General features: G+C 40.8%; 2 protein-coding genes across 3 annotated transcripts in view; one reads left to right on the top strand and one right to left on the bottom strand.

The window, feature by feature from the left end:
• On the top strand, nt 1-26,521 carry HBP1 (HMG-box transcription factor 1). 2 transcript variants are annotated; one of them, XM_064656316.1, is made up of 11 exons: nt 1-103; nt 12,928-13,120; nt 14,179-14,413; nt 15,335-15,467; nt 16,260-16,371; nt 16,484-16,596; nt 16,920-17,076; nt 17,637-17,781; nt 20,171-20,500; nt 23,797-23,938; nt 25,411-26,521. In XM_064656316.1, exons 1-11 carry the CDS (start codon nt 89-91, stop codon nt 25,426-25,428), a joined length of 1,593 nt encoding a protein of 530 aa, XP_064512386.1. In that variant the 5' UTR covers nt 1-88; the 3' UTR covers nt 25,429-26,521. The 2 variants fall into 2 exon arrangements, with proteins under 2 accessions (XP_064512386.1, XP_064512387.1); XM_064656317.1 differs by having other exon boundaries at nt 67-103; nt 12,932-13,120.
• Nucleotides 25,737-27,478, bottom strand: part of COG5 (component of oligomeric golgi complex 5) — a 183,340-nt gene continuing 181,598 nt past the window's right edge. The window contains exon 22 of the mRNA XM_064656312.1: nt 25,737-27,382. Within this exon, the coding sequence (XP_064512382.1) occupies nt 27,268-27,382 (115 nt within the window). The 3' untranslated portion in view covers nt 25,737-27,267. The remainder of the gene's footprint in view (nt 27,383-27,478) is intronic.

The following is a 27,478-nucleotide window of genomic DNA, read 5'->3' as shown; positions in this document are numbered from 1 at the left end:
TCTGGCCACTCAACGGCCGAGCAGCTCTGGGCGTGGGCGGGACCCGCAGCGGGGCCGGGCCGGGGGGGCAGCCGAGGGGAGCTCGGTAATGGCGACGGGTTCGGTAAGTGCTACAAAGTTTGCAGCTGCCGCTTTTGGGGGCTGGGAGGCGGCCGCGGGGGGCAGGCCGGTTCCGCGAGGTTGGAGGGGAGTTGCGGCGGCCGCGGGCCGAGCCGAGGAAGCCGCGAGGGCAGGCTTTTGGCGGCGAAGGGAGCCCGGGACATTGTTTACTGGGCGCCTTCCATGACCGGCCCGGCGGAGCTGCCACCGTCCCGCGCCGCTGGGATGAAACCTGCGCGGTGCGCCGGCCCCCCTGCGGGCCCTCCAGACCCGAAAACAAGTGGAGCAGGGCGGGTGTCCCCCATTTGTTTTCCCTAAGGGAGCGGCTGCCCGCTGCGATCTGTCAGAGCGAGGGCGCTGTGCCCGGCGCGGGGGCAGCGGCTGTGGGGGCAGGGGGCCGGGTGCGGGGTGCGGGGGGCCCGGGCGGCCCCGCGGGGGGAGCGGCGGCCGGGGCGGGGGGGGCCCCCCCGGGCCCCTGTTACGCAGTACGAATGAATGGGGCCGAGCGCGCATGCGCCTTGTGGCCGCGGGTGTAAACAAGGTCACGTGATGGGTGGGGGGGCGGCCCGGGGGCGGTGGGAGCCGTGGGGGCTCCCGGGAGTGTTTCGGGGAGCTGTGAGGGCTTCCCGGGTGTCCCCAGAGCCCTCCGGGCCCGGATCGGGCTGTGAACGTCGCCCTCAGGGTCCCGGGGGGTGTCTGTGCCGTGAGGGGAGCGCGGCCCGCCCTGCGTCACGCGAACGGGCCGCCCGGGCTTGGAAAACATGGTGAATCACGCTCTGTCTGCGCTGCGCTCCCTGGCACGGCCGGGAATGGGGAGCGGGGATCCCTGATCAAAGCAGCTGCGCCAGGAAAAGTCCCTGGGATAGATCCAGTCTTGCCAGTATGCTGTGTTTTGCTTGGAGAAGCTGTTCAGATTAAACTCCATCCAGCGCGTTGCTCAGGCGTAGATGTTGCCTGAGACTTCGGCGATGGGTTGGGGGAAGGAGGGCAAATACCAGGAGGAAAAAAAACAAGGGAAGCACTTCCACCCAGGCATTCCTGCGCAGTGCGGTTTGGGTGGATGCTGCCCAGATCCTGCTGAACCCCTTCTCAGCCACAGCCTTTATTTACTCTTGTCACACATTTATTTTTGTCCCTCAGAAATAGACATGGTTCAGTTAATAATGTCTTTGTTAATACTGCTGTTTGTTTTAGCATGACAAGTTATTTTAAAGCACAAAACAATAAATAATTTCGCTTAGCCTCTAAAGACAACAGTAGTAATTACAGTCCTGTGAAGCATGCTTCCAAAAAACATCTGACACAACAAGTTTTGAACATGAAGTTGAATTTTAAAAAATCTTTACAGGCGAATTAATGACCATTCTGTTTTGTGTTCTAAACCATTGAAAGACTAAGGACAAGAGAAACATGTGATGTCCAAAACAGGCTTTAATCAAGTAGAATAAAACCATTAAAAAGTAAAGTTGGGCACTTTCTTTGTTTTTCTTTGTAAGTTTTTTATGATTTCTTTGTAATTCATTTGTTAGAGGATTTTTTGGCTTTTTTACATGGGTGGCTTTGGTTTAGAGAAATTCTTGTGACTTGGAGGAACACTTCATTTCTCAAGCAAGTATCTTGCTTGTCAGATTAGCATGTTATGTCTGTACCTTATTGCTGACCTTCAGTGTGTTGGGATAGCAGGGCAGGTACTTTCAAATCTTGGCACCTGGCAGGAAGAAAGGAGAAGGTAGCGTTACAAAAATAAGTTAGCTTGTTCATTTTGGCAGGAAAATGGGAAAAGAAGAGAGGAAAAAATAGAGCAAAAAGCAAAGCAGAAGGGGGGAAAGGAAGGACGTACACAAGCCAGAAAAACAAGGAGTGGCTTTTCAGAGTTGATTAGTTGGAGATAATCTTCAAGGTCCTGACCTGTTCTACTGAGGTCTGAGCTTTCTGCAGAAATGGCTGAGCTTTCTGCTCTCGTGGTGTTCTGTACTTCTGCTGTCCCACATGGATGATAGAGGAATAATTTGCATTAAAGATGTTTCTTGGAGGTGAAATTAATGTCACTGACCGGCCACAGAAATGAAAACAAATTCAAATCAAATAAACTTTCTGCTCCACCTCCTTAAAATCAGAATAAACTGACCTAGCTTTGTAGTAGTGCCATTTGAGTAGAATCAAACATTCTTTTATGTGTGGCATGCAAGTTTCTCTACGTTTTGCATGTATTTGAAAGATTAAGAGATGAGAAGGTTAGAAATTTTCCAGTCAAAACTCTCCTGGACACAATCCCATGCAACCTGCTGTAGGTGAACCGGCTTTAGCAGTGAGAGGGTTGGACTAGATGATCTCCAGAGGTCCCTTCCAACCCCAGTCATTTTGTGATGTGAAAATATTAGGCTGTTTTTAGCTGTTGTTTGTATTTCTTTAATGTACCTTACTTAGTGGACGTGAACATGGAGGTAGACTTCTCAGATTTTCTTTCTTACTGAGCTGTGTTTCCTGCTCCTTTATGAGGTCTTGTGATTACTTTTTCAATGACACTTCATTAAAGTACAAGGTAATCATGTTATAGTAGCTTTAATTCATCATCATCTGAAAAAAAAACCAGTAGATAATGAAATTACTAAAGATTGGATAACCTTGTTTGCCAGCTTTTAGAGGCAGTGGTTGTGTAGAATAAGCACGCAGTGCTCTGCTGAAGGTAATTTAAAATAATGCTTTTGGGATAAATGTTACAGTACTGAGATTTAGGGAAATGAAACTGCAGTGAAATCTACTAGTAAAGACTTCTTTTTCTTTCCCTTTGCAATGCTGTTCAGGATGTTTGCAGTCCACTGTGCTTGAGACTGCACCTGGAGGCAAGGGATGTGAAGGGCACTGGAAAAGGCTTCTGTGGAGACGCCACAGTGGTGAAATGGTGACTAGGGAGAATTTGGGGCTGGTGCTAAATGGCACAGGAGACCTGATGTCACAAGGTTGAGGGCAACATTTTTGCTTTGATCCTTATTTGCAAGGCCTGTTTCCAGCTTTCTCAAGTCCCTGGGTGCAGCCACATGGGTCTGACAGAGTGAGACACTTCTTTGTCTATGGTAGAAGAGGAGCAAGTGAGGGGCAGGCCGGTTCTGTGAGGCATGCATTGGATGGTGATGCCAATTTTATGCCCCAAAACAAGGCGCGGAGAAACTGCTCAGAGACAGAATTTCAGTCTATAAGCAGGAGGTATTTATTTCACGGCCGGGGAGCAGCCAGGTCGCCCTGGACAAACTGCTCCAACTCGAGAAACACACAATCCAACTTTTATACACGTTTTGCCAAGCAATTACATCATATATTATGAATATTCATTACATTGCAACATCTACTTTTAATATTCATAACAGGTGGAGTTGAGGCGGAGTTAGAGGCGTGGTCCTTAATTTGGGGAGAACTTCGGTGGGAGTTCCGGTCTTCCTTCATCATGAACCTCGTGTCCTTTTCATCATCATCCTCCTAAACTCTTGAACCTTCCCTAATTTGGGTAGCTTCCTTATGAATTTGGCAGAGAGTTTCGGTATTTGGCACCAATACCTAATTTCTTGGCATGTCCCTCTCTTTATCTCTTTGGTTTCCTCCCCATATGTCTCTTTTTGTGTGTACTAGCATTTTCTGTTCATGTTTATGTTCTCCTGTGTCAGCGCGACCTGTACCTCAGTGAATTTATTGTCTCCGCTTTCATAATGCTGAATTCTATGTGCCTTGCTAAAGCTTGCTTCTACATTTTGTGCTTAACTCTTTATATTGCTTAAGTTCGCTTTTCAGGTGTTACCTGGCTTCATTTCCCCCCTTTTCTTAGAACTTACGAATTCCTTCGTCAAGTTCTAATCCTAAAGGTCGCTGATATGCTTTTATCATTGCCCAGATCATTTGGGTTCTCTTGACCATGGACCTTAACTTACACCACAGGCATATGTTCATGAGGGTTAACAAGAGCATGCCTATAGCTATAATCAATATGGGGTGTACTAGGTAGTGAAAGACTTGAGTTGCTGTTGGAGAGTACCCTGTGAAAATGTCCCACCAGTGATGTTGACCTACTTGTGTAACTTTCGTCAAGATATTCTTTATACCCTCTGAATTATGCTCTACTTGCCACACCATGCGTTGGGTCGTTTGATTCACCTTTTGAGCTAACTTTCTTACCTCAGGATGCATAAGCATTTCTTTGAGAAGCTTAATATCCATACCTATCTGTAGTTTGGGTACTTCATGATACAAAGTGTACTCAGCTTCGATTAACTGCTGTGTGGTTATGGGTGCAGTATAGCTAAAGTCACAACCTACAATTTTGGTGAAGTTACATATACAAAAGTTAGTATCATTAGTCACTTCAAGACAATTATCTATAACTACATCAACACAAGGGGTTCTAATGCAAGCGCATCCATTTCCTATATAGAATACTTGTGATCGGGTTTTATTGTGCGGAAGCATTTCAAAAGTGCATATACCGTCTTCAGCATCTAAGCATAAGTCTTCAGCTTCTACTATGGTATTTTCGCAAATATAACCTAATTGTCCTTTAGGAATACATGCTTCTGTGCTAATTGATTGCCACTTGTTCTTAGTGTTGTCATAGTTCGCCCAGACATTATGATCTACAGGTCTGACAATGGCATCTTGATGTATAGTTCCTAATGTTAGAATGGGGAAGATAGCTCTCTCTTCTGCAGCGCTGATGGTGAGGACATAGGCCTCAACATGTTCTTGTTGTGGATCATAGGTAAAATTAACTAATTGCCACCAAGCCTGGTGGTCTATTTCAAATCGTGTAGTGGAGCTATCTCTTAATATTGTTTCTCTTATTTCTTGAGGTAGTATACCTGACATCCCCTCTCTCAATATTCCTGCCGCTACTGACTGTATCCATTGTTGTGTTTGAACGCACTGGATAGCAAGTGCAACTTCTTTGCTAATATCTCCAGCGTAATCAGCAATTTTGACAAAATCTTCAGCGGTGTGGTCAGCTACTAGAGCCATCAATTTAACTACTAAGGATTGTGTTTCTGCTAAAGTTAGCATAGATGAGCTTAAAGGTACTTTAAGCTTACCTAGATTGGAAGTGACGGTACTCAACTTATTTAGTAATACCTCTTGGTCTATGGTGTTCATTATACCAAACCCTGTGCCAACCCATCCACTTATATCTCTTTGTGTTCGTTTGTGAAGTGACCTAGTCGCTAACCAGGCATTCCAGCCTTTGAGACTTTGCTTTACGAACGGCTGGCAATCTTCTTGTAAGTGTGTAATGTCTGTCTGAATGTTCATTTGTACCTTCTTTAGAGAATATGTAGGGTCTAGTAGTAACTTCAACTCGTTTGACTGTCTTATTACTTGAGGTCCTATCAAAGTGAAATTATGTATTCTTCTACATTCTACTTGTGGAGTGATTTCACGAGATGGGTTCACAATTGGGTCTTTGGCTAGTGAAATTCTTTTTATAACGGTGTAACCACCTGGAGAGCTTCCCTCCCTATTACAGGTGAATGTCACTGAGTGATCTAGCTCGAATAGAATTTCACATTGTGCTCTGCCTCCTTCAAAACTATCCCACTGACATGAGATTGGTCCCGGCCGTTGAATCCAAACAATGGGCTGACCTCTTTTTACTTGGCTATAAGTGATTAAATCCTGTTTAGATTCATCTGGCCAGAATTTAATTATCAGTGTTAACCTATCTGTTTTCCCTATTAGTCCCTCAACTTCTCGACACCCTATTTGAAATTGGTCTCCCTTTTGTGCTATGAGATAGCCTTGGTCTGGCGTGTAAGGTTGCTTGTTATGTAAAATATAAACCTCCATTTCTGGGAAATCACCTTCGGAATCACCGAAATGTACTTCCGCGTAAGCATTAGACCACGGTCCTTCAGAGGTAGAATTTTGAGATAAAACTATACTTATCAGAAGTCCAATGATCAATGTTGAAAGAGCCGGATTCATGATGCCAGGTCTTCCTGCTTATCTTCTGGAGCTTTCTTGACTCGAGAGTAGTGAATCCATGTAGGTCGTTCCTTGATCCTAACCGCGGTGAAGGTGGTCAGCAGCACTTGGAAAGGTCCCTCCCACTTTTCTTGTAGGGGTTTTCCTAGAAGATTCTTAACATACACCCAATCACTGGGGTTAAATGGATGCAACTTACAGTCAGGTTGCTTGGGCTGGTGTTCTATTACTACTGAAGCATTTTTATCAAAATGTTTTCCTACAGCAATTACATAATCATATATATATTGATTGCCTATTTGGTCTACAGCATCACTATTTACAATTTGCATAGCATAAGGTCTACCGTACAGAATTTCAAACGGGCTCAACTTTTCTTTTGATCGAGGTTTGACCCTCAATCTAATCAGAGCAATAGGCAGAGCTTGATACCATTGTAAGTTAGTTTCTTGACATATTTTAGCAATTTGTTGTTTGATGAGATGATTCATCTTTTCTACTTGCCCACTAGCTTGTGGCCTGTAGGGCGTATGTAATTGCCATTTAATCTGCAATGCTTTGCTTATTGCTCTCATAACTTTTGCACAGAAATGTGTACCTCTGTCTGAGGATATACTCCTTGGTATTCCAAATCGTGGTATAATTTCGTTTAACAAAACTTTAGTTACCTCCCTCTCCTTGTTTGTTCTGCAGGGAAATGCTTCAGGCCACCCAGAAAATGTATCAGTTAGTACCAATAGGTACCTATACCCCCCTTTTCTTGGGAGTTCAGAGAAATCAATCTGCCATACTTCACCTGGGAATTTACCTCGATTTATTGCTCCCTGATGTATCTTGGTCCCTGTATTTGGGTTATTCTTCAGGCATCGTTCGCATTGGGTTGTAACTTGTTTTACAGTAGTGAATAATTTTGGCCCTGCTATTCTAGTTTGCAAATACTGGTAAAGCGGGTCTAAACTCCAATGTGTTTTCTCATGTTCTGTTTTCACAAATTGCCACATTAACTTCTCTGGTATTATTAATTGTCCTGTTTCTAATTGACCCCATCCATTGTCTAATAATTTGCCCTTGTTCTTTTGAATCCATCTATGATCTGAGTCCTGATAATCTGGTTGGAAGTCGGTATTTAGCTCTTCTGGTATTAGAGCTGTTATAACCACTTCCTTGGTTCTTGCAGCAGCTAATTTAGCTTCTGCATCAGCTTTCCTATTTCCTATCTCTGGAACAGTGTTACCTTTTAGGTGTCCTTTGCAATGCATTATGGCCACTTGTGCTGGGAGTTGGACTGCTTCTAACAATCGTAGAATTTCTTCTGCATGTTTGACTGTTTTCCCTTGAGCAGTTAGCAGTCCCCTTTCTTTCCAAATTGCTCCATGAGCATGCACGACGGAGAAGGCATACTTAGAGTCTGTCCAAATATTAATTCGTATGCCTTCTGCTAATTCCAGAGCTCGGGTGAGAGCTATTAGTTCTGCCTTTTGGGCTGAGGTCCCTGCAGGTAAAGGATTTGATTCGATTACCTCTTCCGTGGTGGTCACTGCATAGCCTGCCATCCTTACTCCTTGCTTCACGAAGCTACTGCCGTCTGAGAACCAGTTGTCTGCATCTTCTAATGGCTCTTCTTTGAGATCCGGGCGACTGGAGTAGACTGCTTCGATGGTTTCTAGGCAGTCATGCTCTATTGGTTCTGCTGACATTCTTCCTTCTAGAAATGAGGCTGGATTCACAATGTTAGTTACTTGAATGGTTACGTCATCTGATTCAGCTAGGATTGTTTGGTACTTTAGGAATCTGGAAGGCGACAACCAATGGCCACCCTTTTGTTCTAGTACAGTAGACACAGTGTGGGACACTAATACAGTCATTTTCTGGCCCATCGTGAGTTTTCTGGCCTCTTCTATGTTTATGATTACTGCGGCCACCGCTTTCAAACAGCTGGGCCATCCTTTGCTTACTTCATCCAGCTGTTTGGAGAAATAGGCCACAGCTCTTTTGTGTGGTCCCAACTGTTGCGCCAAGACTCCTAAAGCCATCCCTTGCCGTTCATGAGAGAACAGCCAGAATGGTTTTGTTACATCAGGGAGGCCCAAAGCCGGGGCTCTCATGAGTTCTTGTTTCAGTCTCCTAAAAGCTCCCTCTGCTTCGGGAGTCCAAACCAGGATATTCTTAGCTTCTTTTAATAAATCATACAATGGCTTGGCGAGTACCCTATATTGGTAGATCCATAAGCGACACCAACCTGTCATTCCCAGAAAGGCTCGTAGATCTCTCACCGTTTCTGGTCTGGGCATCTGGCAAATGGCTTCTTTCCTCGCTATTCCTAGGGATCGTTGTCCTCTGGAGATCTCATATCCCAGGTATACTACCTTTTCTTGCACCAGTTGCGCTTTCTGTTGAGAGACTCGATATCCACTTAGTCCCAAGAAATTCAACAAAGAAATAGTCCATTTAACACACTCTTCTTCTGATTCAGTTGCTATCAGCAGATCAGCTACGTATTGCAGAAGAGTACCATCCCCCTGTGGCCTTTCCCATTGTTCCAATTCTTTGGCTAATTGATTCCCAAAGATTGTTGGACTGTTTTTGTAGCCTTGAGGTAACACTGTCCAGGTTAATTGGGTCTTTGTTGAATTTTATTACGGCTTCCAAATTTTCCAATAAATCTCTACCCAGTAGAGGTTTTGGAAAATTTGGTAAGTACAGAAACTGATGGATCCCCATTTGTTTTCCAATTTTGTATTTAATAGGTTTTGGGAAATAAGCTTTTTCTGGTTGGCCTGTTGCTCCCACAACTTGTACAAATTCATCGCTCTTGGGTACCAACTCTTGCACTTTCTTACAGCTCTCATATCAGTAGCGTCACCAACAGAGTCAACTGCCTGAGCACTCATCAGTGGTGCTGAGCTACTCGTTCTCAGAAACACCTCTACATTTGGGGCCGTCGCCCCCCCCCCCCTGGGCTGAAAGCGGCTTCAACAAAAGTTGATTTCACTTGCACCTCTGTGCGTACTCCAACTAAACCGACAGGACTCACTCCCGCTGGACCCGAGCTAACTTCTCTAGAGGCTTTAATTTGCCTAATCCCTCCCGGTGCAGCCAGATCCACACCAGGGGGTCCTTCAATGGCTCCTTCCTGCTCAGCCAGAGCCGGTCCAGGAGGAGTAACCACCACCCCGGCAGCTCCAACTCCCCTCACCGCTGCTGCAGCAGGGAGTCCGATTTGTGGAACTCCCGGGCTACTCTCTCTCTCGTCAGGTGATATCAACATATCTAAATCATCCTCTCCCTCCTTGTTCTTGGTTCTCCGTTCAGCAGTCCTGGTACAATATGAATAGCCAATCCCTTCCTCTCGATTGTTCTTTAAGCTTTCGGTATCTGTTTTATCCTTATGCTTTCTGTCCTCTTTTCTTTCATCCCTTCTTGGTTTCTGGCAGGCTGCTTTCTTTACTTTGCTGGCCTCCCATTATTATTGTAGGGGTTTAATTATGCACTTATCTGGGATTTCTCAATCTGTCCCACCGCGTCATACACAGAATATCTATCTATAAAGTACTAGTTACTGCTGACAAATGTTAATCTTTCAAGGACAGATTCTCCCTGGACCTTTCAATTATTTGAGCATCAGTAATATACCAGCTGATCCAGGAGTCGTGTTCCTGAACTGGTTTCCAGTTGCAAATATTTTAAATCACTAGAAGTTGTACTCTAGTTCGTCTCTTCTCTACATTGATTGTCTGATAAATTCTTTTACACTATCACAACAAGCTTACACTTTTCTTAATTTATTTCACTGTCTTAAAATACCTTTTACTTTGTCTCAGTACTTCATACATACAACATCCAGCTACTTTATCTGTTTCTAGCTCTGCAATCGCTTCGTCCGTTTCTGGCCTGGCTCCTCGCGGAGAACAGGAACCGCAGAGCGGGACTCCCACTCGCCCCGCAGCAGAGCCGCGTCTCAATCACACTCACATTCACACTTGCACACTTGATATAGGAGAACTTTCCTACCTTCTGATTTCTATCTGAGCAATCTGCGTTACCAAGCAAGGTCGCGAGATGGCGCCGCAGACCGAGAGATATGGCTTTGCTGTCGGCTGTCCGATTTATGTTACCACAAACTCACAGGATGTTGCTGCAAACTATAAAACACACTTCTTACAGAAAATGCAACCAAGATGTTACAAATACCTGTCTATGAGTGTGGCAACAATAAAATCTCACCCACTTAGTTTCTGCCAAATCTTGATTTGACCAACAGCGTATACAGTAGAAGGTAAGGGTACGATTGAGCGCTATTTCTTGTGTTCCTCTTGGACCCAGAATATATTTACCACAATTGTTACACAAAGCTCTAACATACAGTGAACAATAACAGAAAGGACAGATTTTAATCCTAGGATTTATACGTGCCGGCAAGAGCTTATTCACTTTTATAGAACTGAGATTGCAATCATTTCCCATATAGAGTTAAAAAGACGTCTTAAGAACTATACCATATATGAAAAACACAACATCTAATTTTTTTACAACAGACAAACAAACTGCTGCAAGCAATGAAACAGCTTATTTTAGTTTCGTTTTACTCGTTGACAAAAACCAAAACATTTAGCAAGAGAAACCGCATTCCAAGAATTCTTTGCTAGTACAAGGAGCTTTCTGGGTCCTAAAGCTCCTAGAAACTCTCAAACAGCCTCGGAAGAATTAAAAATGGTTAATTTTCTGAATCGAGCACAGTTTCCAATGCATTACCAGACAATATCTTACACAAAACAAACAAACAAACAAAGAATGATCAGGGTAAATTAGAGCAAGAACATTTGCAAACAAGACACAGAAACATAAAGGGTGAACACAGCATTACAAAGAAAAGACATTTACACTGCAGTGCCGGGACTCTAACCCGTTTAGGGACTCTAACCCTTTCTTGGCAGGACTCTAACCTGCTCTCTTGTTTACACTGCAGTGCCGGGACTCTAACCCGTTTAGGGACTCTAACCCTTTCTTGGCAGGACTCTAACCTGCTCTCTGTTTACACTGCAGTGCCGGGACTCTAACCCGTTTAGGGACTCTAACCCTTTCTTGGCAGGACTCTAACCTGCAACTTTCAATACCTGGGACTCTAACCCAGCTTTAGGGCTAATGCTGAGGCGTCCCCCAGCTCCCTTTTGGGCGATAGCGTCCTATCCCCACCAACTTAATTACCTTCTTTTATAAACTGCAGTTCAAAACATAAATACCTCTTAATTTGAAGCAGGAGGTTCTTGTCCACCGTTGCGCAGATCCAAGGGGTCTGGGAGACTCTGCCGACAAAAATTCAGTCGGGGGGCCCTGAGAGCGTCCCGGCCCCTTGGGTCCTGGCTCAGGAAGACCCCCGCTCCTGCCTGGCTCGCCAAATTGATGCCAATTTTATGCCCCAAAACAAGGCGCGGAGAAACTGCTCAGAGACAGAATTTCAGTCTATAAGCAGGAGGTATTTATTTCACGGCCGGGGAGCAGCCAGGTCGCCCTGGACAAACTGCTCCAACTCGAGAAACACACAATCCAACTTTTATACACGTTTTGCCAAGCAATTACATCATATATTATGAATATTCATTACATTGCAACATCTACTTTTAATATTCATAACAGGTGGAGTTGAGGCGGAGTTAGAGGCGTGGTCCTTAATTTGGGGAGAACTTCGGTGGGAGTTCCGGTCTTCCTTCATCATGAACCTCGTGTCCTTTTCATCATCATCCTCCTAAACTCTTGAACCTTCCCTAATTTGGGTAGCTTCCTTATGAATTTGGCAGAGAGTTTCGGTATTTGGCACCAATACCTAATTTCTTGGCATGTCCCTCTCTTTATCTCTTTGGTTTCCTCCCCATATGTCTCTTTTTGTGTGTACTAGCATTTTCTGTTCATGTTTATGTTCTCCTGTGTCAGCGCGACCTGTACCTCAGTGAATTTATTGTCTCCGCTTTCATAATGCTGAATTCTATGTGCCTTGCTAAAGCTTGCTTCTACATTTTGTGCTTAACTCTTTATATTGCTTAAGTTCGCTTTTCAGGTGTTACCTGGCTTCAATGGAATGCCTCCAAGGGAGCTGGCCAGTGTCATTCATGGATTGTTTTGGGCTTGAAGGGACCTTAAAGATCATCTATTTTCAAGCACCCTGCTGTAGGCAGGGACACCTTGTGAGAATGGTCTCCAAAAGGCAGTGGATTTGTTGGCAGGAGGGCTCCCAATGTCTGGAAGAAAGAAAATGTCACATCTGGCTTCAAGGAGGAAGAGGATATGAGGAAACTACAGGCTGGCCAGCCTAACCTTAGCCTTGAGAAATATTATGGGGCAAATCCTCCTGACAGCCATGTCTTAGAAGGCAAGAAATTGTCTGGGTTAGGGAATAGCTGGAATGGATTAGCCAAAGTCAAATCTTGTCTGACCCATCTGATTGCCTTCTGTGATGGGATGAGAGGCTTAGGGTACCAGTGAATGTTGTTTACATTGGCTTGAATGGTGGTTGAGGAGATAACCTCAGATCTTGGAGGCAGTGGGCACAGGCTGTGGCAAGCAAAGTTCAAATGTGTATAAGGAACGGCTTCTTTACAGCAAGAGTGGTCACTGGAACAGGTTCCCAGGAAGTGTCAGGGAATCTCCATCCTTCAAGATACTAGAAACTCAAGTGGCCAGGGCCCCAAGCAGCCTCCCATCTTCAGAGTTAGCTCTGCTTTCTGCAGGGATTGTGCAAGATCATCTGTAGACTTCCCTGAATTATGCTGTGATACTCAACACACTGTGGAGTTCTGGTAATGAAGTACCGTATCAGATGCAACTTAAACCAGTTCCCATGCATACAAGTTTTTAACCTCTGTCTCTTTAAAGTCAGATGCTTTGGAGCATCCTAACATGGTGTGGGAAGTGAAGACAAATCAAATGCCTAATGCAGTTCAGAAACTCCTTCTGGTAGTGGACAAGAGAACTTCAGGAATGAACGAGTCACTGGAGTTGCTGAAGTGTAATGAAAACCTGCCCTCTTCTCCTGGATATGCATCCTGTGATGAGCACATGGAACTTGGTAAATAACATGACTTTTTCAAGAGAAGCTGAATTCTGAAGTTCATTGCAGATTTCCTATACTGAAATTACTGGAAGCTGATGCTGATTTTTAACTTAAGTAGGACAGGGAATGTGACAGTGAATTGTGACATCTGAAGGTCTTACTTTGAAGTCACTTTTCCCTTTAACCCATTTCCAGTTCTTACACGCTGGCCTTTTGACTCAAATGTTTTCTTGAACTCACAGCCACAAATTTCTGCTACTAATCCCCAGAGAAACAATTTTTTGGCACAAGAATAACAAACACAACGCTCAAGAGCTCCTCCTAAAGAGAAATTATGCTGCTTTAGATCTGCTGCAAATAAAGATTCTGGGCTGGAGGAACATTTAACTTCAGTTCTTATGTACTGGAGAAAAATAGCATGTACATTAGAAAGTATTGATATAATCAGTGAAATATTAACACATTTAATTGAACTCATGGAGTGATTAAGAATAATGAAACTTAGTTACATGGAAGTGCATAACACAGGCTTCTGTTAACATGCTGGGCTCTATTCTGCTATTCTGTATGGGATGTGAAAGGTGTAGGTTACTGACAGGAATTCACCCCTACTCAGCTTTCATGATTTCTGACTTAATTCCAGTTCCCTCGTGGAACGTGGAAAACTTTTATCTTGAATAGCCTTTGATATTGATAATTTTTAGTGTTACACCTTCTAGGACAGATTAATTTAATTGCCTTTTGTTGAATGTTTTAATATTTCAGTTAAGCGTGTAACTATGCTACATTTTGCATAGTTCTGCAGTACAGTTCTATGTAAACTGGTACCAGAACTACATTTTTATATAGTTAACTTATTTTTTTCTTAAATTTCTTGTGTGACTGTACGTTAGACTAGAGGCGTTACTATTTCTGGGGCCATTTTGTCAGGATTATGAATAGGATTTGTAAAATGTTGGTAGTTGTGATACAAAAAAATAAAACTATTGTGGTTCCTTTTTTATTTAAATTTGCAATATTTGATGTCAACTAGAATTTGGTATAATTATGGTAAACTGTGCTTTTGTTTGTAGATGATCTTCCTGAATTACAGGCTGTGCAGACAGATTCTACCCCACCTGCACTTTTTCAGCTTGGTGCTGATGTTTCACATCAGGAATGTTCAAGGCCTTCATGGAGCCAACATACCTCAAACAGCAATCCAGAAAATGCTTATTCTTGTGAGAATGGGGTGAACTGGTTGACAGAATTAGCAAATATAGCCACAAGTCCTCAGAGTCCTTTGATGCAGTGCGCTTTTTATAACAGGTACTGACATTCTTTTCAATTTCGAACTGTGGGGATTTGTAATACTGTGTCTCCAGAAACGTTTCCTTCACTCTTTATACCTCCTGAATTTGAACTGGAGCTCTGTTCTTTGATCTCTTTAGTATATTGTTCTGTGAAAGTATGCACAGGACTCATCTCAGAGTCTGGTGCAAAAGCTGCTTAGTTTCCAGCCATGAATGAGGTGGGATGATATAACACATTGATATAACGACATTGCCTAGTCAAAGCAGGTCCAGAAATTATGGATGTTTACTTCATGTGAAGCAGCAGATGAAAAATTAAAAAGAATTTGTTGTGTTAAATTCTTAATGCTTTCTAGTGCACTGACTTTAAAATTTTTTTTAACAGAGCTAATTGGAAATCTAATGCAAAGTATATTTTAGTGAAAATAAACAGTTATGTTTCAGGTCTGTGATCTGTAAATTCCATGAGGCTGTGAGCAGCAGTGCAGAATCTTGAAAATTTTTGGGCTTCACTTCTCATTTTACATCCTAGTCTTAGGTTTATATTTAGAAAATTAAATGCAGTGCTGTTAATAGAAATGCAGTTGAGATTTAATTATTAGGGCAGAGCAGATGTCTTTGTTTACTCTTAAGAATGGGGTATTCACTTCAATATATTTGTAAAAACTTCAGCATTGTGACACTGAGATGCTGTTGTGGAAGTAATACTGTCATTTGGGTGCTGTATAGAAGCTATGCAGGAGTTATGCTAAATGTTCTCTTTGCCTGAGCTTGCACCTTTTAATCATCCCATTTGAATACTAGTGTGTGGGAGGTTTATTTGGTGTTCAGCTCACTCAAACAGAAATATTTGCAATAAAAGCATTTTGGAGTAATGGCAGAGAAGTCTCAAGTTGTCTTAATCTGAGCTATTTTAAAATACTTGTTTTTATTGTAGATCATCTCCTGTTCACATAATAGCTACAAGCAAAAGTTTACATTCCTATGCACGTCCTCCACCAGTATCTTCAAACAATGATCCTAACTTCTCCAAGAATGATGTGGATGAAACACCAGTCAGACACGAAAGGGTGAGTTGTTCTGAAACATTTTAAAATGAAGATGTATGAGTAATGAGTTAAGTTCTTTGAAAAGGGAAACTGGTTTAAAAAAAATAATCTGTTTAGTACCCATACCGTTTCTATTTAAGCTGGATTTTCTGTTTCTTTTTACCACACAGGGTAGGCTTGTAGTGCTGCTTTATAGAGTTCACATTTTTTCTGAAGAGATCCCATTCTAAGAACACTTTGCTACTACTGTAGTTCCCTCTATAGCAAGCTGTAAAAAACTCTATTAACTCATTTGCAACCTGAAAAGGAAATATGGATCTCTCTCCTTTTAGACGCACAAATACTGTCGGTCCCATGTCTCCCTTTCCTGAGTATTAATTTGTGTCTGAAACTTGTCTGTTAACGACACTGAATTTTTCCAAGTGGTTTATCTGGAACCAGCTTGAACCTGCAGCTTTCCAGTATTTGGACCATAGAGTAACATGTGCTTTGAGTGAGTCTGTGGATGACCAAAGAGTGATAGCTTGTAAAAGGCTTACACCTAAGCATAAAATAATCCATAGGTGTGTAAAAATCATTCTCAGAGAATGAAACCCAAAAATTTCAGGATGCATCTCAGAAAAGGAGATGAAAACGCTCCATTCATATTTACTGCATTCCTTGAATCTCTGTGTTACATTCCTATTGGTATTTGAGGCAAAATGATGCCTCAGGTGCAAATGAGTGACTGTGTCTTAAGACATATAAGACCAGCCCTAAAATCTTAAATCTTCTGTAGCAAAATATCAACACCATTTTGCTTTTTTTTAATAGGCGAATAGTGAATCAGAATCTGGCATTTTCTGCATGTCATCACTTTCAGATGATGATGATTTGGGATGGTGCCATTCCTGGCCTTCAACTGTTTGGCATTGTTTTCTAAAAGGTAAAATAACATGTAAATAAGTATTTGTTTTGTCTTGTCTTTTTTTTTTTTTTTTGGTAAGAAAGACTTTTTTACCCAACACTAATTTTTTTCCCTTGAAAAATTCTGTTAGGCTCTCGTTTGTGCTTTCATAAAGGACGCAATAAAGAATGGCAGGATGTTGAAGAGTTTGCAAGATCTGAAAGCTGTGGAAAAGAGGAAGATCTCCCAGTGAGCCCTTACAAGGTAGCCATTAGTTCTAATAAATTTATTTCAATACCTGTAGCAAATATTTAGCGATTCTTATATTATCCCTGTGCCTTTAATTACCATCTCAGGAATACAGGTTGACATTTAAGATGTCTAGAGCTATTTGAGTATCTTACTATAAAGTACTCGAATTTAATTCATTTAGGTATGTTTTGAATGTTACATCATCTTTACCAGCAAGATAGAAATACTAATTAAAATGTTGGTGTACAGTGTATGATGATGAGTATACACCTGTAGTATACACAGGTATAGGCTTTTTTGGGGGGAAGTTTTTTGAACTGTGTGTGTGTTTACAGGACTATGGTTCCAATGGTCTAAAGTTGATTTCTCACGAAGAAAGTATTTCCTGTGGTGAGTCAGTGCTGAAGCTGACTTTTGATCCTGGCACAGTGGAGGATGGCTTGCTTACCGTAGAATGCAGACTCGACCATCCATTTTATGTTAAAAATAAAGGTATGAAATACTACAAGTACAGTTGGTTTTATATTAAAATATTCTCAGAAAGTGATTACAGATTTTATTGGCATCCCATATTGTTCAAGAAATTGATAGAAAGTTGTGGTGTAGAAACAATTTACTCTCTTTGTAAAGAAATCCAGAATTTGAACAAACAAAACTAAAGCCATAAAGGTACAGGAAGACTGCCTATATATTAAGGGAAGATTTGATCAAATATATAAATGGAGCTCAGGAAAACAGAAAAACTGGGGGGGCGGGGGAGAAAGAGCCGCAGATAAGAGGCTTTTCTCACTTGCTAGACATGGAACTTATGATGGTAAAAGTTTCCAGGTTTTGATTACTTTTTTGCTAAAATGAGTTTTTATTTGAGATAAAAATGAACTGTTTGCAGTAAGAATTCCGTAATTAAGTGTTTCTGATTTTTCTTTTGGGTGAAAGAAACTACATCAGAACATTTTTATAAAATTATGTAATTTAGAGATGTAGGATTGCTCCAGTGAAGAACCGGAGAGATTGTCTGGCCGTTTGTCTAATTTAACTCTTTACCACTTCAGGTTGGTCATCTTTTTATCCAAGCTTGACTGTGGTACAGCATGGCATTCCATGCTGTGAAATGCATCTTGGAGATCTGTGTCTACCTCCTGGACACCCTGATGCCATTAACTTTGATGATTCAGGTGTTTTTGATACATTTAAAAGGTAATTTTTGGATAAAGTGGCCTCAGTGGTTCTTGTATTTAATGAGTAGGCACCTTAAGTCTAGAAGAATTTGAAGCATTATATAGAGCAAAGAGAGCATAGTTTTGGTAATATAAGATAAATGATAGGGAAAAATGAATACTCAGGACCAGAAAAGCTGTGTAATTACGTACTCTGCAAAGTAGTACTTTGGAATGAAATAACTTTTCAGCCTCTTTTTATAATATTTTAAGACAGATTAGATAGAGCAGTAAAAATACATATATTACTTGTATAAATTCTTCAGGTAAAGTGAATTATGTTTGAAAAACCTAGTACGATTTTCCCATAGTAATATGTCTGCCAGCTGTTACCTTGTGCTTCCTATGCAGCTACGTATCTTAATTATCTGAGTAGTTTCTTAGTGATAAATGCTTGTGCTATGGCTTTAGAATACAGTACTTTCATAATTACTTCCTATTTTTGTGTATTCTTTTTCTTGGGATTCTTTTGTATTATAGCAAACCTACCTAACTTCAAAGTTTGATTAACTTTGAGGTTTTTCTGAGCTAGAAGTTCAACCAGATAACCTTCAGAGGTCCTGTCCAACATAAATGATTCTAAGATTCTAACTAAATACTAAAGATTTTTTTCCATACTATTTTGAGATTTCTAGGTTTAGTAGAATCCATCTTCTCCTATATGTTAGCACCTTTTTAGCATCTGTTTTTAGTCCAGTTGCTTTTTGGGTTTTTTTACAGTAGAAAAAAAGGAATTTAAAATGCTGTTTGCAGTTCAGGCCCTGGGAGCTCTTGTGTGATTTCAGTCTGGCATGGAGAGCAAGTTCAGATTGCTTGGCTTCACTCCTTTGCTGTCTGGGTTTTTTTTTTCTTCTTACTAACTCCTGTTCTGAACTGCATACATAGAGAGCTGCTAGAATCACTGTAGCTACATCTCACTCAAGAAATTGGACTTCTGGCTCCTTACTAATCCTGCAGCCCAGCTGAGTTCTGCCTGAACACTTCAAATTCCTTGCCTTTCTTTCTGGGCAGAGGGGAGTAAGTGACTGAGAAGGAAGTGTGCAGCAGCAGCTGTGGTTAACAGGACAGAAGAATTAAAAAACAAAATCCTGTTGCTGTGTTATGGGAAGGAGGAGTAGGGAAGGAGATTGGGAATAGGAAGAGTGCTGGACTGTTGTAGAACAGGAAGGTCATTTCTCCTTATCTTGTGATAGCCTGCAAGGTTGTCAGCATTATCACATTATGTTAGAAGCAACCCTTCAGGCTCCACTCTTCCTTGTGGTTCTGTCCCACAAAAGGAGCTACCTTTGCAGATTGGGGCTGGACTGCCACATGCTGTTACTTCCTTGCTAGTAGTTCTACTTCGTGTTCAGAAAAAAGCTCTTCAGAGCCCTTATTTTGACCTTAAATTATGCAATTATTAGCCACATTGAGCAGTGAGTGAGTGGAACCTTAGCATATGTATGTTTTGTGTTTATTTTTTGGTGGTAATTTAATGATTTATGATTGAGTAGCACCTTTCCAAGTGTGTTTTATCCATATAGTGTGCTAAAGACAGCATAGCCTTTGCTTCCTAGGCTGTATCTGCACACCTGGAGATGGTAACAGATAGTCTGTAGAATTAAACTTCTTCGGTAGCGCTTAGAGGTTAATTGTAGTTGTCGGTCAACTAAAAATTGCAAGAGTTTGGAGTATTTGGAGGTCTAAATTTTATGGAAACAACTCCTCAAAGCTGTTCAAATACCTTGAAATGCCGAGGAATGTCGCGGTTTTGTCACTAGAGGGCAGGCGTTTGTCAGCGCTGCACCAAATGGTGCGACGTCACGGGGCTCTGAAAAGTGGTGTTATCTCAGTGGAAGGTTCGTGTGTCACACAGCGTGTATTTAGCTGCCGAGAGAAGTTACTTGCACAGTAATGCATGTAATTTATTTTAATTTAGTGCTTTCATATCTGTCCTTAATATGTGTATGCAAGTGAACTCAAGGCTTATTCTTTCCACATCACTTGTCCCTTTCAGTACCTGTCATTCACTGAACAGGCTTGATTTATGGTAAGGACAGAAGCAGAAAGAAAGAAGTGTATTTCAAAAGAGGATGGAATTTGAAGACAGTGTATAGCTAATTGATACACAGCTGGGGAGTTGAAAGTACACAGCAGAACGTGTGAAGTTGCAGTCTGCCATCACATTGAAGAAAATACTAATTTATCTGCCAGACTCTTGTAATGTGGTTTTTTGTTTTTCACACTGACATCTGCATCAAGCACAAATCTTTATGTCACACAAAAGAGACCAGGATACTAGAAATCTAGTACAGTTGAAGAGTGAACAGGTATTTTAGGGATTTTACGTGAAAATTCCTCGATCACTGTATGATGTCTTTTTCTTGTAGTTACGATTTCACACCGATGGACTCCTCTGCAGTGTATGTGCTCAGCAGCATGGCCCGCCAGCGCCGCGCCTCTCTGTCCTGTGGAGGATCAAACAATCAGGATGCTGAGAGATCAGAATGCAGTAATAAAAACTGTGCCTCTCCTGCATCGTCACATCTTTCCTCCAATCCTTTGTACAGCAAAGCTGGCAAAAGCCACAGCTCAGGGACTGCAAGTACTGTGAGTGCCACTTCTCCAAACAAGTGCAAAAGACCAATGAATGCCTTCATGCTTTTTGCCAAAAAATACAGAGTTGAATACACTCAGATGTATCCAGGGAAAGACAACAGGTAATGATATAAACTGTACTTTTGCTATTATGGGTGAGCTAGCAGAATATCTCTCTCCCTATATGGCCTAAATTTTGCATTTAAAATACAATGTGTGTATATTGTTTTAGGAACAAGTTTTGAAAGATGCTAACCTGAAGGGTAATTTAGGGGTGGACTGTAAATATTTACAGTATGCAGTGAACTTGATACAAGCCAGTTTTGGCAAACGTAATTTCTGAGAAAGCATTTGGGTAAAGCAACAGATACATGTATATGTGTGCATCAGCAGAGGCACAAATACAGAACAGTCTTTGTTTTCACTGATGAGTGAGGAAGTGCTCTGCTTGTGTGCTGTAATGGAAAAAAGGGAATTTCTGGTTCTTCTAATTATGTCTTGACATAATATTGGAAATTGCTCATGAAGTTAGAAGCATTTATTTCCAGTCTATATATCCTTTTGAATAATGGAGTACTGATTGTTAGGATATCTGAAAGATCTTAATCCAGACAGTACATTGCCAAATTTTGCTTGTCCTAAAGGCATTCAGCAATCTGCTGAAACTTGCAGGAAGAGTTGTATGACTGTTTGGGGGACGGGTCTTTGTTAGTTTGTTCTTCTGTTCTTAATCTATAGGTACATTCGCTTCTAAATGTTTTTTATAAAGATCTCTAGTACATATGTTTTAAGTAATATTTTGTGCTAATTATGCATATGTAAATAGAAACTAAAGGACATGAACATGCACTGATCTTAGATTTTTTAATGTATGTAACGTTATGAAAACTTTGCATAGTGACATAAAAATTCTAGTACTAAATCTGGTAAAAAAATTAAAGTTGACAGTGCTTTGAAAGGGGTTTTGGCTATTTTATAATGTTCTAGTAAGGAGGCTGTAACTGCTATTGAGAAATAAAATCGTGCTTTATAAATAGCCCATCCTTAAATCCCAGCCAGTCTTGTGTGTCCCAGTGATGATGTTCTGTAATATTTATAATAAGTTCAGTGAAGCAGATCTGCTGCCTTCACATTCATTGCAACTATCAATGAGAAATGGAACCAAATATCAACCAGGAAAGTTTATGATGGTTATACATTTAATTGAGAATGCTGATTTCAAATGGATGCAGTGAACTGGAGCTGCAGCTGCATGGATGCAGTGAACTGGAGCTGCAGCTGCATGGATGTGAAAATAAGCTGAATATTTCAGTGAGGAGGTTTACCTTGAAGGAAAGTGATGACAAAGTTACAAGTGAGCTTCAGAATGCATTCACTGCTCACTGCCCCGTTTGGAAGGCAGTGCATTTGGGTGCAGTTTCGTGGCATCCATAAAACAGAGTACAGCACAAACAGAGTTAGGGATAATTGATGTTGCAGAAATTTAGCTACTGTTGCTAAAGTGTTGCTGAGGCATTTATTTGGCTGTTCAGAGACAACTCTTTTTTAAAAAAAATGTAAGTTTGTGTCATTTTCGGATTACTGAGCAGATGTTACAATGTAGTAGTTACTTTTATACATTGGAGTTATGTTTGTTACAGTTACTTTATTTTTCTTACCCCTGAAAGACAGGACAGAACTTGAGGTATTCAGAGTTACACGGTCTGTTCAGAGACAAAGAAGCTCTCAAGCCATGTGAGCAAGAGAGAGAGCTGTAAACAAAGCAGGAGTCAAGAGTCACTGGATACTTAAAACTACTGTGGGCTGTAAGACCACGTTTGAGAAACTGGTGTTAGGGCTGCACTTGTTTATTTTCTAACTGTTGTTGGACTTAGTTGTGCATTCAGAAATCCTTGAATAATTTGAGTAGTGAACCTTCTAAAGATGAGGAAAATAATATTTTTGATTTGAAATACAAAGATTTCACAGTGCATTTTGATTTGCTTTTTCAGCAAACCTCCTCTCTCTGGGTCACCACGTTCTTTCCTGGGGGTGTGAGTGACCCAGTACAAACTGGTGACCCAAAGCAGACAGGTTTCTGTTGATTTGCCTCTGGACACTGTCAAAACATGAAAAATCTGCTAATTAAACTGGGGTTTGTTTGCTTCTGATGACAGACCAAAGATACTGGTTCTCAGTTAGGATATAAAACCAGAAATTCCATCGCCAAAGAGACAGGCTGTGCAAATGGGTTTGATGTTGGTGGGATCTGGTGGCAGCTTGAGGAGTTTGCTCTGAGTAGTCAGCAGAGCATGTGACAGCACAGGCTGAAGGGCAGCCCCAGTGCAGGTCAGGCTGTGCTCCCTGAGTGCTCTGGGAAAGTCTGAATGGTACCAAAAGGTCTTGCAGGATTCAAAATCCATTTTCTTGGTGTGGTGCAGAAAAGCCTTTAGAATTGCTGTATGTGCCATGTTATGGAAATGGTTGATGACACTCCACAGTCAGTTAGAAAGTCTATGAATAGCTTTGCTGCCAGCAAGGAACTTGTTAATAGTAGAAAGCAAAGGACTTAGTTGTGTCCACCTTTTTGTTAAAGCCCATCATAGAACTCTCATCACTGTAATCTGAAGCCAAAGTGTTCAAACTACTCATTAGCTTGTAATTGTCATTGATAAAAGAGCTGTTGTTTAGAGATTTTTGTTCAGCTGAAGGATGGAGTTAAAGCTTTAATGGGATATTGATCCAACATTTGGGAGTGCAGTTAAGCAATATGGCATGATAATACAGGGAAATGTTCTCAAAAGACCTAGAGTTTAGAGAGAGTAGGAAAGGAATTAATTTAGCTTCTGGAAATGGTGATAGATGTGTTAGAACAAACGGTTCCCTTTGCATAGGAATGGGAACTTACCATTGTGTTCTGCCCAGCATGGATTAAAGGTGGAGGAAGCTACACATATTGATTAAATAGACATGGGGGCTTGGAGTTAATCAAATATTTGTTTGGCTGAGGTCATATTCAGTTCATTGCCCTAATTATTAGAGAACATATTTTCAGCAAATCTGTCATATTATCTTTTAGTATGAAAGTAGAGCAAAACAAATGTGAGTTACCATTTGGTGGTGTTTTTTTTAACATCCCTATTTTGCTGGTTTATGCCAGTTGCTGCGTATTCAAATGTACACCCTTTGAAATGTTAGAATGTGCATTGACCCATGCTCAGCTAACACAGAAGTCTCAGCTGTTTAACTATTAAAAGAGCGATAAGAATATAACCAGAAACATGATTGTTAAAAATGCTAAGATACACTTGATTTTTTCCTTCTGTGTTATTCCCCCATTTAACTTCTGTCTTCTTTAAAGTTCTCAGATAAAAAAAAGAAAAAAATCAGGGTATTTCTTAGCACCATCCTGACCACACTGTAAACATTTATCTTGCAGAGCCATAAGTGTGATACTCGGGGACAGGTGGAAGAAGATGAAAAATGAGGAAAGACGGATGTACACACTAGAAGCCAAGGCCTTGGCAGAAGAGCAGAAACGTTTAAATCCTGACTGTTGGAAAAGAAAACGAACAAATTCTGTATGTTTGTGAAGCAGTCTTTTTCACTATGCACTTATATGTGTTCATACAGATAGCTACAGTGGGGTTTGTGCAGTACAAGTTGCGTTCTTGGTAGCCCAGACCTTCTTCAGGAGAGGGTTTCTCTCTGAATATTTTATATGAGAGTTTTGTGAATTCTGTTGAACTGAGAAGTGAGTGTGTTTGTGAAATGTGGAGGAAGGGTACATGACCTTTTGTTTGAAGTAACTGAGTTTGTAAGGTTGTACCTAAATTTTTTTGTTCAGTAAAAGCTTTTTCTTTACCTTTTTCTGGTTTTTTTAATCCTTATTTATACCAGCATATATGAAGATATTAAGGGAGCAAAATAATTTTTTCCTGGTGAATCCCTTTGACTTATGACTATGTTTAATTGTAAAATAAATACAGTAGATAACACTACTTCTGTAGGGAAATAAATTGTTTTGCACTTTGTAGAAAGCCATCAATCTAAGATTGTAGGTGTGGATTAGTAGGTGGTGGATGTATTAAAGAGAACGGCTTTCAAGCTGAACCATCATATAAAGCACACATCAAAAAAAAGGAGATTCAGCTTGTTCAGCTAGAGGAGTAGGTTGGAAGGAGAGATCACTGAGGTGCACAGAATGCCAAGTGCTTTCATCAGCCATTTTATGCCTGGGCAGGAGCTTGAAGTGTGGTGTGGACTTCATCTCCATAGTTGGTGAAACCATCCACATAGTGTAAGATTTCATCCTCAAGTTACCCCCCTTCCTTTCATGTGTAAATGAGGCTGCTTTCTCAAGAGCTTATGCAAGTGTTGCCTTAAGACTGAATAAGAAATGCTGCTACACTTAAGTTGCTTCTTTCTGCTCTACATTGTGCTGAGTTCCCAGTCCCTTGTTGCAGAAGGTTCCACCAAATCCCAGCTGCCAGGAAAAAGCTGGTTTTCTTTTCACTGCATTCTATCAACAGTGTCATCTTATGTTAGATTTCCTTGTGGGTTTAGTTAAAATACTAGTCTTTATTTTTTCTGCTTCTACACTACTGCAGTATTGGGCTTTAGATGGTGAGATCACACACTCACCTGTGAGCTTCAGGTAACTCAGAGGCATTTCTGCAGCTGAGAGGAGTAGTGATGAGTTGGCCTCAGTAGGAAGGATGGCTTTCTTACACTGCCTTGTAGTAGGATTTTCCTTGTCCTTAGGGGCTTCAGGCCAAGAGAACAGGATCTGTAGAACCCCAGTGTTACATCAGGAAATGCCTTTTTAAATTATTTAATTCAGTGAACTGAACTGTTTGCAGCTTGGTTACCTTACTAATGGCTGGTGGACTCCAGGCTGTGACAGAGAAGTCTTGATGTCTGGTTTTGGCCTTTTTGTTTTCTTCTGAATAACTGACCAGTGAAAAGTACTTGTGGCTTTCAGAACAAGTGTTTGCTAGTTTTAAGGTTTGCTTGGTAACTGCTAACCTGGTTTTCTCTTCTCTTTTCTCAGGGCTCACAACAGCATTAAGCCAGAATTTTTCTGTTAACTCTGTGTTTGCAAAATGGCTGTTGCTCAATGGCAAGAAGATGCAAAAGATCAAGGTCTTACTATTTTTTGTGACTCTGTGTGACCATAAAATACTGGCACCATCAAGTCTGAAATGATCTGAGTGCAGATTTGCTTTTTACAATAGAACATTAAGTAAGCTAAAACTATCAGCATTTTAAACCAAATTGCCTTATTTTTCTTCCAAACTTCATATATGTATCAGGTAATATAGGCTTGAAAATGGATATCCTGTGGTGCTAAAGTACTTTAGAAAGAGGCGAAGGAGATGTGTATAAATGTTTATTTTTAAAAGAAAATGTACAAAAAGGGGAATTTTAAAATATGTAACAGCTGTTTATATACATTGATTCTTATTGCTGATTAATATGTATTGCACAACCATATTATTAATTGCAATTCTGGGGCCTGGGGTTTTCTGAAATGGCAAAGTGTATTATCAGTCTCCAGCTTCCCAGCCTGCCCCGCTGCCAGCAAGTTACCAGAACGTGTGGGAATGGAGAGCATGGTGTGATGTAGCAAAGGAGCTGCTGCTTGGGATGCCACTTATAAAACCTGTATCCACAAGGGAGATATTTTTGCATCAGCTGGCACTAGTGAGAGCTGTCATTTCATGGTGGAAACAATGGCCTGGGAGAGGATGAATGAAAAAATAACGTTATCTCAAGAAAAATGGTGCTGTTGATACCATCACCATCATAGTTATAACTCTGTGTTTTGTCTTTGCCACATATTCTACAATATTTTATTTTGCCATAAGACATCTTTATGGTGGGGGCAAACTTTGCACTTAACTATACGTGCAACACTTGCACTTTACTTTTTTTTCTCCTCCAACTGTCTAAAATTAGAGCAGCTGCATTAGGATTACAATTTGCTTCTGCTGTGAACTTTTACAATCATGGCTTTTCCTGTACTAAACAGCTGTGCGTTGTTTTTTTTTTAAGAATCACAACTGTAAATTTCAGTTTATGACACGTCTACATGATGTTGCCCCTAAGATTTTTGCACACTATATTCTTGTATATTATTTCAAATAAATTCATTAAAATTTGGTGTTGTGTATTTTATAAAATGAAGAAGACCAATCACTAATTCAACCCTGCAGCAGTGAGCATGTTCTGCCTGGAAGTCTCTACATGAACCCATCCAAAATATATTTTTATGCTTTACCATTAGGAAGATGTTGAAGAATTTCAAATACTGATTTCCGGATTCAATAGTCAATGTTCTTTATTACAGCTTAAGCAAAAAGAGAGTTGAAATAAATATAAATTATTTCTAAGCAAGTAGCAGTGCAGTAGAGAATCATTTAGGTTAGTTATAAATATTTTTCCTTCTGTTAAAATTAGTGATTTTTAGATGGAAACTGATGATTCTAGCATTTCATAAGTTCAGTTTTCTGAATAAGGCTAAAATGTATCCAACTGTTTAAAACCATACTTGTAGGAAAAGAGCTGCTTCCTTATTTGAGATATTCAGCAATTATACTGTAATATTTGACTTCTAATTTTACACTTTTCTAAATTCAAAAGGAATGCTTAAGAATGTTTCAATTAGATGTAGACTTACAGCACATAAAAGTTGTACAATTTCCTTATAATATTTCTGTATAAGTTCCTGTAATGTGAAAGTAAAGCAAGAAGACAAGTTTCAGAGATGAAGTAGGTAAACACGTTTCATTGTAAAGCTTCTGTATTTGGGAATAATTTACATGAACTGTAAATACATTTGTGGCACCAAAGACCCCCGACTGTGAACGTGTCCATTCCGTATGTCGAGAGCGTTATCCAAGTGTGCTCACTGAAGGGCTGACATGGCTTTCTGCAGCAGCTGAACCATTATGGGGTAGACTGGTGCAAATTCCTTCCCCTCTCTTGTTCTGACTGATTGAACATAAGCTTCCAGTGCACCACTGAAAAAAAAAAAAAAAAAGAAGAGTAGCTAAAGCAATTAAGTTCAGTAAATTCAGGATCTGCAACTGAAATTAATTGCCTTCTTCCCTCCTGCA

This window comes from Pseudopipra pipra, chromosome 5 (assembly GCF_036250125.1).
Source record: "Pseudopipra pipra isolate bDixPip1 chromosome 5, bDixPip1.hap1, whole genome shotgun sequence".
Taxonomy (NCBI): Eukaryota; Metazoa; Chordata; class Aves; order Passeriformes; family Pipridae; genus Pseudopipra; species Pseudopipra pipra.
The sequence above is the reverse complement of the archived record's forward strand: the minus strand, read 5'-3'. Positions and strand labels throughout refer to the sequence as shown.